The 14,866-nt window shown below is 43.4% G+C and overlaps 1 protein-coding gene across 1 annotated transcript in view; it reads left to right on the forward strand.

The window, feature by feature from the left end:
• The first annotated feature begins 2,509 nt into the window (after positions 1-2,509).
• Positions 2,510-14,866, forward strand: part of LOC306836691 (ephrin-A5b-like) — a 79,388-nt gene continuing 67,031 nt past the window's right edge. Inside the window, exon 1 of the mRNA XM_079363905.1 lies at positions 2,510-3,406. Coding sequence (XP_079220031.1) covers positions 3,282-3,406 — 125 coding nt within the window. The 5' untranslated portion in view covers positions 2,510-3,281. The remainder of the gene's footprint in view (positions 3,407-14,866) is intronic.

Genomic DNA, 14,866 nt, shown 5'->3' on the forward strand with positions numbered 1-14,866 from the left:
TGATCTCTGCCCTTTGCTGCATTGCCTCCCCCACATTCTCCTCCTAACATTTCCTCTCTCTGTTCACATGTCCTGTCCAATAAAGGCGAAAATGTCCCAAGAGAATCAACAACTAAAAACAGAAGAAACAGACACCCTGTGATTATTGTTTTGAAAATGGACAGGGGCCACATCAGTAAGTCCTCAGCCACTAAATGAAAGCACAATCCAACTTATCATAAAAATAATGAACGAGCTACATCCTCATCGAGCAGTCAGAAGCACACTTCTTACATTATAATACAGGACTTGAGTCCTCGGTGTCACGACTGCAGGTTAATGCCTCCTCCATGCTCCTCACTGCACCTCCTGTCCACCTTTCATCAACAGGGTCTCGGGCCTTCAGTCGTATACGGCCCCCCTGTCTCTGGAACACTCTCCCACAATCCATCCGTGACGCGAACTCTCTCACCACCTTCAAATCACAGCTCCAAACTCACCTTTTTGGATGAGCTCATTTTGCCTGACCGTGCACCTCTGTTGCTGTTTTTCATTTTTGTGTGGTTGATTGTGTTTGATTGCGTTGTTTTTTTTTTTGTTTTTTTTGTTTTGTTTTTTTAACTCTACTGTAAGGTGACCTTGAGTGACATGAAAAACCGCCCATAAATAAAATGCATTATTATTATTATAATGTTTTGAGCTCACAGAGAACAGTGGAGTCAAGCTTATTCGACAGAAGACTTACAGTGGGTGTACTTGCACAAGACTCTCAAATGTTCTCAAAATATTCAGGGCCTTCTGACATCACCTGGATTCTTTTCTACAATGTGCATAAAGTCGTGGTTTTCTGATGTGTGAAGACAGAGGGTAGTATTTAGGACAATGCATTGCATTCAATTAGCATGAATATAAAACAGAAATATAACGCATATATTATAGTAGCATTTGATGTGATCTATATGTTTTGTACTTGATATATTTACCATTATCTTGCAGATGATCATTGTCAGTGCTGTGGTTGGATACATTATTTTGTGTTTATTCTATGTAAGTTATTGCATTTTGTGCAATTAGACACTCAATACGTTTAATGTGTGTGTACATAGTGTGTCATGAGGGACTAAACAGATGGAGAGAGAGGAACTCTGAACCAGGCACAATGAGCTCAGCGAGTCTGTTCAGGTGGAATAAATCACAGTGTCTGTGAACAGAAGCCACAGTTTGACTGTTCAGTGTCTCCGTAAAGTTTACAACCCTGCTGCTGCTGAGCCCAGCGGCACTCACTCCACATCCCTCCACATCCCTCCACATCCCTCGGTGGTTCTGTTGTTATGAGGAGGATTAGTTCAACCAGCAGGATAAAGTCTGTCCGTCTGCACTCCCTCACTGACACACACTCCTCATCTGCACCTGGAGATGAAAATAGACTCTAAATACTTTGAATGATTCCTGACAAGCAAAGGTAACATTAAATGGTATTTTCTGTAATGTGCATTAGATTGATTTCCTGCGAAAGAAGCGGCAATACTTCATCATTATTCTTTCTGTGAGGTGTTGTACCTGTCATCGCCGCTACGTGGCGTCTTGAGTCGTGAACCTAAAGTAATGCAAAGCACATACGGATCTACAGCTTGGATGAGAGAGAAACACGTATTACTAAAAACATGTTGTGAACATTTAAAGAATGAACTAGAAGAAATTGAACTTTCTGTTTCTTACAGCGATCATAAATAGTCTGTAATTTAGTTATTTAAATTCTATTTATGAGAAGAATTAAGATGTTGCTTTCCCAAAACAAGTGGAGACTGTTATTGTACCTTTACTGGTTTAACGCATTTTCCAGTGAGAGATAAAATATTTGTCAAAATGTGAAATCTTAAATCTCATTACCAATGTCTGATCTTCAGACAAGAATAAACTGGAATGAGGATCACTAAATAATACTTTACAACCGGACAATGAGTCTGAAAGTCGGATAGGATGAGAACATTACTTCTGAGGTAAAAAATAAATAAACAAAGATTTTCGTCACAGCATCTGGTTTTGCAGCACTTTTCTGACCTGATCTGGGATCTGTCTGCCGGGCCTGGGAATCTCAGATACCCCCCAAGGAGGAGGGACGTTGTTGTTGTAAGCGAAACGCCCGTCATTCAAAATCAAACGCCAATGAGACAGAGAGGAACCGTCAAGCTGTACACTGTAAAAAGTGTGCGCAGCGACAGAGCGCGCTGCAGCCAAACTGCAACATGAATGAACTTGAACCAGTGTTTTGTTGTCCATTTCCGGGCGGACTGAACTCTTTTGGGTGGACTTTGTGTTACATGTGAAAACGTGAGGCATCAGATTTAGGAGTAAAGCAATAGCCAACTGGCAAATGCACATTTCTTTATTTTATTTAAAACACAATGGCAAGGAGAATCAACCGCTTATATGCTTCAGTTGCAAAGTCGTACATTTTTTACAGCGTGCCCCGGCTGGCACAGTAGGAGGGAGAGAGAGAGAGAGAGAGAGCGAGGGGGGGTGGGGGGGGAGTGTGGGGATTGGAGGAGGGGGGTTGGTCCGGGAGAGCATGGCCGCAGGAGCCACAGCGCTGCTGACTTGGTTTGGTTCCTGAGCGGTGATAACAGAGCTCTTCGGGGGATATTTAACCCGGAGATTGTGTGCGTTCACGAGCGGAGGAGACGTTTGATTTACTGCGTGTGTTGTTCGGCGGGGGCAGAGGTGCTCGGGCAGAGCTGCGGGATCAACCCGGAGCTGAAGCTGCATGGTTTTGAGTCTTCTTTTCGGTGATTCACAGCCAACTGGACGAGAGACCCAGCGCCGCAGAAAGCGCCGGCACAAGGACTGCGTCTCCACTGGGCTTTACCATTTTGCATTGAGGAACAGTTACTCTCTTTTTCAACTGCGACGCAACGCTGCTTTCTATCTGGGAAATTCAGTCGAGTTGGAGAAACTGCTCGCCGCGCGAAGTTGAACCGAATGAAGAGAGTTTGTGACTCTGGTTGATTAAAATCTGGATTTTAATTGCTTATTTTACTTTGCCGAGAACTGGTGCTTTGAATTAAAGTGGGGAAGAGTTTGGTGCAAAGTCATTGACCTGACTGTCAGACTGATCCTAACCCTTTCTGTTTAGTGGAGAGCTCTCGTTTCCCCCCCGTTAAACCCAGTGTAGGGGGACTCCGTTTGTGCGGGACTAAAACGCGCAAAGCTGCAAGACTTCATCCCCCCAGACCCTCATCTTTAAGCCTGATACTGAGGAAGGACTGGAATCGGTTTGGCTTCATCGGAGTTCAGCAGCAAACATGCCGCAGGTGGAAATGATCCTCTTCCTCCTCCTCGTCGTTGGGATGTGTGTGTTCGGCCAGGACCCGGCTTCCAAGGTGGTGTCCGACCGCTACGCCGTCTACTGGAACCGGACCAACCCCAAGTAAGTAGCCCGACCCCGCTGGCTTGGCCGCCCCTGCGCTCTCCTGCAGGTAGCCTACACACCGGCATATACAAGAGCTCCTTCAGCCTTGACGTTGCCCGGGTGTAGCTGCACTCACACTGGGTCACAGTTGTTAAACTGCTCAGTGACTGCTTGTCTACACTCTGAGCTCATTATGAAGCAACTAATGTGCAGAAATACACTAAAAGAACCCCTCTCAAAATATGCATAGATTGAAAACTGACTTATTATTTGAGCAATGTGTCACTGTGTGAAACGCAATGCAACATTTGCTTTGAATACCTCCATGATATGCTCTTCTTCGGCACACTTCATTTTAGTGTCATCCAGGTTCCCCCTTCATAACAACCACATTTGTTGTCTCCGTTGATGGGTTGTTGTGGTGATTTCGGTTGAATAACTCTCCATCCTGTCTGAATCATCGTTTAATAACCTGTGCAGCATAAATCACTTCTGACAGACGAACAACACGCACATCTTTTCACACATCCCGATCGCTATTACGCACCATTACGCGCTATTACGCATTCATGTTCGGTGTTTGCTCCGCGTTCGGGTCGAAAATGAAATACAAGAGGAGAGCAAGTAGAGCCGGGAGAAATGCTGCTGCCTTTGAATAATGCTGAGTCGCTTCCAGTCTGCTGCTGTCGATGAGAAATGACAGGATTGATTTTGTGCCAAATGGTAACCCTCGCTTTGAGACTGTCGAGGTCACATTTCGCGTTTATGTGGAGCACTTTATTGTGTATTTAGTATCATGGAGATAAAGTGCAGATATTGTATTTTTTATTTTTTTAAGAATAGGTGAGTTAAAATTTCCAGTGAAAACGTTTTGAGCATATTAGTACATTTTCAGTACTCAAGTGACTTTCATTTCCTCACCCCCCTCCTGTTTGTGTCATTTCACCTCCTGTGCTGACTCAGTGCCTTACTCTGGCCACTGGAGCTCATGCTAGCGTGTGTCACATTGTTTGGGATGAACAGGAAAACTCTCCGGGCTAAAGTTTCAGCATGAGTGCAGTTAAAAAGTAAATTGGCATCAACGTGTTCTCTGAGACAAAAAAAAAAAAAAAAGGAACTGTTTTGTGAGGCATCAGAGGAGTGGAACTGACAGGATGTTAATGATACAAAATGCAAATGCTGTGGTGTTAAGATCAAAGGCTGATGGAGTTCCTGTCAGACAGATATCTGCGTCTGATAACAGCCGTCTGTCCTGCTCACAGGCTGCAGGTTGTGTGTGTGTTTTACTGTTGGCCTTCAAACTGTTCCCACTTCCCGGGTCTGTTTTCTTGGTTGTCATGCTCCCCAATCCCTCCACCCCACTCCACTTCTTCTGCCCCCCTCCCGGCCCACGCTGGGGCAGACAATGCAGGGGTACACAGGGGTATTTCAGCTGCAGCCAAGCCCCAGCGTGATGCCCGGTCTTGTGAGAGATACACACATGCTGAGGTCACACACTCGGTAGTAACCAGGCGAGTTTCGGGTTAAGCAGCGCGGAGGGGACCGTTGTCAGGGTCAAAACCGGGGCAGCACCGCCGGCCATGGGGCCCCGGTGACGGCCCCGGCACAGGCACCCCGCCTGGGCTTTGTCTCTGCAGAATGGAGGCTAAATAAATGAGTAACTCTAAATGACTGTCTCCTTTTCTCATTCATGACTTTAATCTAAACCTGACCCCGGCTGTAGAATGTAAGAGAGGGCCGTGTTAAAGCCCGGGGGCCCCATGACCCTCAGCAGAACCTAACAGTATTCCATACAATCTTTTCGGGCCCCGCATCCCTGCTGTTTAATGTAACCATACTCAGTATTGGAGCCCTGGGAACCTGCTGGGTACAGTCCCCACTTCCAGATGAGCCCCCCCCTCCCCCTCTGCATCCTCTGCTACATATTTGACCAAAGTGGGAGAAACGGCACCCGGAGCAGCAGTCCATACTCAGCCATTCATGAAATCCCCGACAGGAGCTGTGGAATTGAAAAGGGAAGTGAGTCGTGCAAAATGGAAATGCGATGATATTTTCATGTTTTCCCATTGTTTCAAACGGGACTGAAAAAGAACGAGAAGCTCCTTGTAATTTAGAGCAACATACGTCCATGTTTGCTTTGCTCTCGTCTCAGAGAAACATGGTCCTGCTCTGATGCTTCGTGCTGATGTGACTCACACGAGCAGGATCGTGAGCAGCGCTGGAGGAGGGATTCACAGCCCTCAGGACGCTTCAGTTCCGCCTGGAGTTTGAAAAGCCAGCTCAGTGACAGCGAGTAGCTTTACTCACTCGTATAAGCTACTTAATGAAATTAAATGAAACTCCAGAATCAGGGAGTCTTGTTAGAAAGAAACTGCTGAGATACATTTGATGTTACTCTAAAGGTTTTTTTTTTTTTGGGGTGCAAGATCCAAAATAGAAAGTAAAAAGGCTTCAGATAATTATGTCTGTAGAGGCTGGAGCAGAATCCTCTGCCTTGTTCTCCTCAGAGTCGGCCTGTGATTGTGGAGGTGTTCTCTGCAGGGGCTGCGGCAGGTTTGGAAAGTCTGGAAAAAGCTTCTCGTTTGAATAGAGAAATGAAAACCATGTTTCACAACCTGTGAAAATGATGATGCTGAACATTTTAGACGGTTTTCAGGTTCTGCTTTTTTTTTGTTTGATAAAGGAAAAGTTAAGAGTAATGTGACGTGTCTGTACTACTTTTACTTGATCATTCTAGCAAAAATAATAAATATACAGAAAGTATCTCAGAGATTGTAAGTGCTAAAGTCTTGGTTCCACTTTTATCACAAAACATACTTCTTAAACTCCGTATACGATGTTTCCAATACAGATAAAACAAATCAAATATTGTTTATTGATCCTTGTAGTTTATAAAAAAGCCCTGTGCCTTCAAGGTTTGCAATGACCAAGAATATAGAGGTGGGGCAGACCTGAGCTAATATCATTTATGCTCTTTGAGCACTATGAGCTATGAGGCTAACAGTGTTGATTCAAATATGATCATCAGGCACTTCAGACCTTCTCAGCTCGCACAGTCTCACTTTGACGTCGTTGTGATGGCGGTCGGTCAGGACGTCCAGACGTGATGGAGCAGCTCCTCCTTTGTGCCTGTTACTCTTCAGTTTCAAAGATTGATTTTGAAAACCTGCCAGTTGATGATGCTTCCTGTTTGTATGTGAAGCGAAAGCGCAAAGGTCAAATAACTTCTTTGAATCATTTTTATGCTTTTTAATTTAAATAAGAAATGCAATGCCAGGTTCACTGCGGCTTTGTGTAACCTGACACCGAATACCAACAATCATCATTATTATGATTTTTAAAACATGTGTATCGGTACATATGGATCAGAACTTTAAAAAGTGAATCAGCGGATTTCTAACGTGGACCCCTTCAGCTTCCACCTGGAGACAAACTTCACAACATGACGATGAAAACTATTTAATTAATTGAGTTTCAAATATAAACGTGGAAGAAACTCTTTATTATAAAAGAGCCCCGAACACAATCTCCCTCAAAGTGAAAGAAAGTGTGAAAAACAACACAACTGATATGAAGAGTGAAGTTTTCGATGTCATCATCAAAGATTAAAGCTGTGACTCTGTCGCTCCACTTACATTTAAAGGACACCATGTTGTAAGTATGTAATGTTACAACTTTACTTTGGGCTTAAATTCTACGACAGTAAAAAAAAAAGACTTCTGACCTGTTAGTATAAAATGTTATAAAATGTCAAATATTCAGCCCCCCAAACTTCCTAGTAGTTCCTTTAAGTTTCATTGTAACAAGTAAGAATAATGTCAGTCAGTTGGTCACTTCAATAAGTGGTTTATTCAGCATTACTAAACATCAGTTAAAGCTTGTTTACCCTTTATGAAGAGTGCCACATCATAATATTCTCACTGTCCAAAAGTTGCTCATAAATAGATTTTACTGCTGAAGTTTAATTGCTTATTGAACTTCTTTAACAACGTATGATTGAACCCCTCTATGCGGCCATTGGTTCCAACTTAACAACCTGTACACAAATGATGTCCTATTGGATGAAACGTATGCAGACATTTGTCCTTTTAGTGCGAGCAATAAGTTCCATTTCTGCGTGTATTGATGATTCACACAGCAGTCAGTTCCAGCGAATAAATCCAATCTTGCGTTGGTTTTATTGGAAAGTGGCACTCGGACAAAAACATCAGCTCATGAGCAGAAAGCAAAGCTCAGAACATAAAACCTGAAGCATTTGGTTTGTGGAAAAAGGCTCGTGTAAGAAAAATGAGCCACAGATGTTCCTTGTCAGCTTCGCCGTCTGTGTCGGTAACCAAATGATGGAATAAAGCGTACGAGTGGGGTACTTACTGCCGCTCTGACAAGGAGCTATTAGTGAATTCCCTGCTCACCAGCTCTTTAGCTGCTTCATTAAAACCCACCCGGGTCCATATGGTCTGCAGGCAGGCGCTGCCGTGGCCTAAGGTGTTTATTTGTTGCTGATAGGTGGGATCAACGGAGAATCAGGGCCGGGTTCCGTCACTAATCTCCCGAGCTGTTTGTGTCTCGGACGCCATGGAAACTGATACCCCTCGTCATCAAAGAAGCTCATTGGGTGGGACTAACGACCTGACAGCTGGGGAGAGAAGGATTCCAGCATTCAGGGAGAGCTCGGTCACCCCGGGGGTTTCCTTTAATCCCTGATAATGCCCCTCCGAAGCTTTCCCCCGGCAGATGCAACATATTTCTCCATAAGACAATCAAAGAATCTTTTCATTGGCCTGATTTCATGTTTGACAGAAGTGTGGTTGTTGACTTTGAAAGACCTCTTTGATGATCCAAAGGTTTCTTTTTTTCACTTCACTTTCTGCACATATGAGATTGTTTTTCTGTTGAAGTAAAACCCCCCGAAATCGGAGTAAGCTCCTCGACTTGACACTTACAGTGCACGCAGTTCTCCTCGCAGAAGAGTGACCTCCACTGTTTGCTTTTTTCTTCCACTGCTCTCTTTTTAATCTCCACTTAAAGAAACAATACTCTATTTTTCACTCGGTGGCGAGCTGATGTTGTGATAGTTTCCCAGCGGTATTGTGAGTTGCCCCGTTTGCATTGTTCCCAGTGTTTACCCTCGCTTTCCCCTCTCAGCCTTTTCCCGACTCCCCGCCGCTTGGTTCCGCTTGGATTCAAAAACGGACACAAAAAAGGCAACCACGTCCAAATATTGACTGGGTCTCAGGAGCGCAGCTCTTCTCCCAGCGCCGGCACAGAACGCCTGAAAGGCCGCTATTGTTTCTCTCGTACTCAGCGGCCCATAGCCGGGTCTTAGCTGTGTGGAGAGAAAGACTAAGAGGGGGGAGGAGGAGGACAAGGCAGAGGGAGACGATGTGGAGAGTATGCATGTGTTGTCTGAGGTGGGGCAGGGGGATTATAACAGGCGGGACAGCACAGTTGCAGGGGTGATAGAAACTTCCGCAGTAGAGGCCAGAGGCTACGACAGGAGGACAGTGTCCATGCAGAGGAGACCTGGGGTGGGGTCAGAACTGGTGTTTCCACCCCTGAGGAAGTGTCAATCTGAAAAGACATCAAAGAGAGCTGAGTGAATGTGATTTCCTGCAGGGAGGCTTCAGAAACTATCAATAAAGTGAGGATGAGAGGCTTCTTATCTGAGGTTTACCTTTCATTTTATTACAAAGTGCAGGAGCATTAAGCCTCCTTACAGCACTCCGGACTCTCCGAGCATGAAATGAAAGAGCAGCACTTCACAGATAGGATATCTGTCTTATTCAGTTTCTCATATCATGTTCAGTGTCTGCTTTAATCACCTGTACCTTCCAGAAGGTTCCTAATCAGACTGAACCTTCAGGTCGCTTCACTCTGACTTTCACATAATCAGATTTCTGTTGGAGTTGGGAAACAGTCGTCCCGCGGAGACGCCCGTCATTCCCCCGTGCTCTCTACGACCCTGCGTGCTGAGAGAGGCGGCCCCCGCCCTCCTTTACGCTCTCTGACTAATAAATCCAGGCCCTCAGGCTGATTTGTTCTGATTGACAGGAAGTAGTGACGAGGGGTTACTAATAAGTGAAGCAGGTTTATTGGTTTACGGCGAGATTCCTTGAATTCTGACACAGCAAAAGCACAGGTAGTACAAGTATTTTTTTTATCTTGTTCGTTTAAGGCCTTAAATTCTCCTTTTCTAAAATAAATACATAAAAAGTAAGCCAGTGATGCATGATTACCAAAGTCAGTAAAAATCAACTTCTTCAAGAGTATTCTGGAAGTAAAATGACTTTAAAGCGTTAAAGTTAAAATACCTGATACCTTCTCTAAATAAACTTATTTCAAGATATTTATAGACGTGATGCAGATTCACTGCGCTACAACAAATGTGTCCCATAGAAGTCCACTTCTAAAAAGATGTAAAACATGAAGAAGAAGAAGAAGAAGAAAGAGTTTGTCTTCAATCCTCAATTTCAAATACAAAAGAAAACTTAACTGACCTGATTTTTTTTTTAGTTTCATTGAAGATGATGGAACAAAAAAAATGGTTGAATTAGAAATAAGAATAAACTTTGACTTGAATCTAGAAAATCCTGCTCAGATGTGAAAACGCAGACGAGGACTCACGATCTCACCCAGTCACTTTTCTTCAATCTCCTGAAAAACTCCAGAGATTATCCGGAGGGGGCTGCACATATTGAACACAACAGCCACATTTTTAACTTGGATTTTACCCAGAGTTTCTCCGGCCACACCCCTCGAGGGGCTGATGTGTGAAGGCAGCAGCAAATACAGAGAATTCACCTCGAGCCGATCGGAGTGACGTTTTGAAATTGTGATTTCGACCACTTCGGTGTCCCTGCACGTAATGAAACGGTAGCATTAAGTTTATGTTTGTCAGTTTGTTGTTCTTCGCTCTTCTGTAAATGTTGTCATTCTGTTGGACGACACACAGCATTGATATAAAGGCAAATATGGGCATTATATCGTCGTGTAGCGGCCTCTGTTCGTCTGCTATACCGTTGTTTTTTACATCACGTCTTACCTGAGGAAATCCCTCGCCGCCCCTCCCGTCTAACAGGGATATCATCCAGCTGTGAGGTGCATGTGTGAAAACGGCTTTAAACTATTAACCGGTTTAAAGGAACACCTGATGCTGACTGTTTGATAGTATAAATACTAATAGTTTGACCCAGTTTTTTTTTCCATCTTCAGAAGTTGTTCATAATTGAGTGTTGGCATCTTTAAAGAAGACAGAATAAGGTCAAACAGTGCTAGAATGATAGTGTGATCTGGAAAATGTGTCTCCGATGTGATTCTTTCTGCCAGTTTTGAATTCAAATCAACTTTTCTCATTGTTCTGATCTCAATTTTCTGGACCTTTGTGCCCTTTTGATCCAGTCAAATAAAATAAGCGTAGGTTTAAAAGCTCTTTATCTTCAGCACAGTCTGAAAATGTAATCTAGATTCTTCAGTGGAATCACTTTTTTTCAAGAGTTTTCAAGAACTCTGTGTTTGTGTCTTAAATATCCCAGATTGTGGTCAACGGTTTGATGAGATTCCCGTCTTGATCTGGAGATGTTAAAGAACGTCCAACAGTCGTGGGATTATTTTTACGTTTAAGTTTAAAAAAGAAAAAGAAAAGGGAAAAAAAAGCCTTTTCAATAACTTTCTGGGACCCTGTGTTTTCCTAATGTATTACATTTTATATTATTAAAAATAAGTTTAAAACATATGTTTTCTTTTATTTTGATTTCAGCCAGTTTCCAATAACAGAATTTATCTGGACCTCGACTCCTGGTGAGCTGCATGTGTGAATGCAAATGGATGAATTTTGGCCAGGGCTTTACCCAGAGTTTCTCCTACCAGTCCTGTAGTAAACTTCCTGCAAATTGGGTTGAACAGATGTGAAAACACAGTAGGTGAAAGTTAAGAAAATTCACCGGGGGTAGGGTGACTTTCACATCAGTGACTCATGAGCTCGATCAGGATGCACGGAGTGAAGCAGCCCTGCTTGTCAGTATGTTCTTAACCAATTATTGCTGATACGGTTTATTCCAGCAGTGATTTAAAAAGAAAAAAAACATGAAAAAATGCACAACCTGTCATCACCAGACCTTTTCTGACTCTTTTTCTTCACCTGCCGTTTCTGCATCTTCCTGTGTATGTCATGTCCTGCCTCCGGAAGCCCCCCGTCCCTTCGGCTTGGCAGGGAACGTCTCAGGCTCTAGGGTGCAAGTGTGAAGAAGGCAAGTCAAGAAAAATTTCAGGAGGCAGGTTGTCCAAAAAAAAATGTCCAGAAAATTTCAGGCGTGCAATGTGTGGAAAAAGCTGCAGTGCCGTGGAAGACATCAGAGTAGGGTCAGCTGTTGACTTCTTGATCTAAGAAAAAACCCAGAGAAAATGAAAGTCTGAAAGTTGATGCAACAGAAGAAGAAAATGTCTTTTGAATCGAGAAAGTAAGTACACCAAACACACACAGACTTTTTTTTTATAGAAACAAGGGCGGATGTTTTTACACATTTAAGACTGGAAAAACATCTCTGTAAAATTCACGGAATCCAGATCAGATAGTGTGCTGCTTTGGCATCCTCCGTTTGATATGTGCGACAGTCAATGGATTAGCGGGGGGACTCTTCAGGCCTAATCTCGCAGTCTCACTCTGCTGCACAGAGGTTCACTTTTCTGCCGTTTTATTCTTAACTGGGCTTTTTTTTGTGTCCGTCTATGTGTGCTGTTTAAATGAGAGTGGTGAAATGGCATCCCCTGTGTCTTTGTAGGCACCGGTGAGGGTATTAGCAAAGAGGCTCTAAGGGGCTTAAGAGGTCAGCCCTCCCTTTGTGTGGAGACACAAAACACTTCCTGTGGGACCCTTCACCCCTCTCTGTTCTTCCCTCAGAAAGCCAGGGCCTGCCTGACCATTCACATTAATCAGCCTTAGCTGCTAATGACTGCAGTAAAGCTCCTAAAAAGTGCCACAAAAAGGACCTAAGGAGCGGCTAAGCTGCTAACAGAGCGGGAGAGGCTGCTGCTGTTTGTAGGGCATCAGAGTATCAAAGATAGTAAAGTGGATGAATGTTTGGCCCTCTGAAGTCGACTCATCTCCCCCCACAAAAAGGAATGAAACTTGAGTTCAAGTTTGTTGAGACTTTTACCAAGAGTCCAAGAAAGAGGAAAAAAGTAACTCTGAGAATTCGGCAACTTGAAACTGTGCTTGAAGTGCAGCATGTCCTGAAACGATCGCACTGTAAAAAAACAACCTGTCGTAGTCTTGAATCCAGGAGTCTTTTTTTCAACCCGTTTCCAATTCAAACCAACTGTTTTCCAAGAATTTTCAACAATAATCTGCCATTGTTCTTCAATTGGGTTTCACTAATGTTTATTTTTTTCATTTGATAAAATTCAGAATCTGCTTTGTTGCTCTGTTACGTGCACAAATACGATATTTGACTACATTACATTGCTCTCAGTATAAATACTTATACACAACTGAAACATCATAAATAGGAACTATGTCATGAAAAAAGTTGCAGTTTGAGTCTGAAAGACGTTGAAATGTTTTATGACTGTCATTGTTTGTACTATTTCTAGGACTCCTGGAATTTGTCTGGTGTAACTATCAGCCTGGTTCAGTGCTGTAAGCACAAAATTCAGACACATAACTGACTTGATCGTTCAAGTGTCACAAAAAACGAAATATGACTGCTTTTCTCTGCCCTCGGTTTACATCCACAGAAATAGATATGCAACAAACAACGAGGAAACAAGACAACGTTTTCCTCACTCTCTTTCCCTTCTCAGTTTGTGGAGAGTCGAGAGGAACAAAAAGAATGTGACACTGGTGTGTTTTTGCAAAGAAGTTAAACGTATAAAAATGAGTACTTCTGGACTCATCAAAATAAAGAGGACCACTCGACAGAAGGGAGAATAAATGCAGGGTCCAGGACGAGAGTGAGAGCAGAGTGAACACAATAAGCAGGATCTGCACCGTTTAATCTTCCTCGTCTGGATTTTGACAAAGTGAATAACTGTCTTTCTCTGATGTTCTTCAGCCTTATTGAGGATTTGAAGTTGTATTTCAGTGTGGTTTCTATAGCTGTGATGTCAGTAGCTTTGCTGTCTTCGCTGGTTTGAGACAATTGGAAGTAGTAACAACATTGGCGCACGAGTAGATAGATATCACATGTGATTAGAGCTGAAATGTAAATTGGCTTGAGAAATATTCTTGATAAAAAGCAAATCTGATCATTTTGACAGCGGGAGCCAAACAAAGTGAATGTTTGCGGAGGTGTATTTGGGTCAGTGCGGCTTTGGAGGGAGGCCTGAAACAAGACGTATGTGCACCTCCTCGTCAGGCCCGTGTTTCCTGATTCTTAATGGCTGCTGACTTTTCACTTTCTGTGTTTCTTGGAAGAAATTAGGCAAAAGTGACGTGTGGGCGGGATTTTTTTATTTTATTATTTTTTTTTCTGTTTCCAGTCCAGGTTTGTGAATCATGTGTGATTCACAGAGTGATGAGGCTCTGTGAGCAGCACGTACGCACGGGCCTCAGAGACCAACCAAAACATCTCTGATGAAGAAGAATCTGCCTTCGTGAGCAGATTTGAAACACTCTGCACTGCAATTGTTTTTGTTCCTCCGGTTCAAATGTCTCTTGTAATCACTCGGGTTTATCTGATGATTGTTTGAGGCTGTTATTTCTGTTACCACAATAAAGGAGAAGTTTTAGCCCGTGTCGCTGTCCGCAAACCCCCGTGGCGATGAAAATATCGAAGTCATTTACGTGTGTGTGAAGAACAGTTGTTGTTACATGAACTTGGTGTGACTCTGCGGGACCTTTGGTGTGGCTCTCCGGCCCGTTGAGAATCAGAAGTGTTTCCTCCTGTTGGATTTCAGCACACTCGGTGCTTTGGGACCCATGAAATATTAAAAAAGCCGTTTGTGATCTCACGATAGAGCTTGAACGGACCTTCACACGCAAGCAGGAGAAATCCAGGTCAGGACCGCCATGACTCTAATATAGGGGTCGACGTTGTGTCGTCTAATTTTTTTTCTTTTTCGCTGAATTCTTTCCTGGCCTGTGTTTTCTGTGCTGATGAACGAGCGAGATTAAATTGTTTTGCGGTATTTTATCATCTCGTTAACTTCACTTTCTCGGCCTTTGATTGAATTCTCAGACGTGTGTAGACTTTCCGCAGACGTGGCTGACTTCTTCCTCCTCCTCTTCGCCTGTTCTCTGTGCTGTGTGGCGGAGCGTGGAGCTCAGGCAGCCATTTTCCAAATTCGACTCCATTTTGAATGAAGGAATAAAAAGTAGGTTACGAATCCTGGGATGTCACTTGAGTGTCTTCTGATCTTTTCAGACCTGACACTCAAATCCTGTGAAAATGTCTCTGTCTTAAGACGACATTTATTCCGCTGTGGGAAGTCACTTCTCTCAGGTACTGAACTCTTGAGGTCCGATTTTCTTAAAACATAAAG

This window comes from Symphodus melops (genome assembly GCF_947650265.1).
Source record: "Symphodus melops genome assembly, chromosome: 16".
Lineage (NCBI taxonomy): Eukaryota > Metazoa > Chordata > Actinopteri > Labriformes > Labridae > Symphodus > Symphodus melops.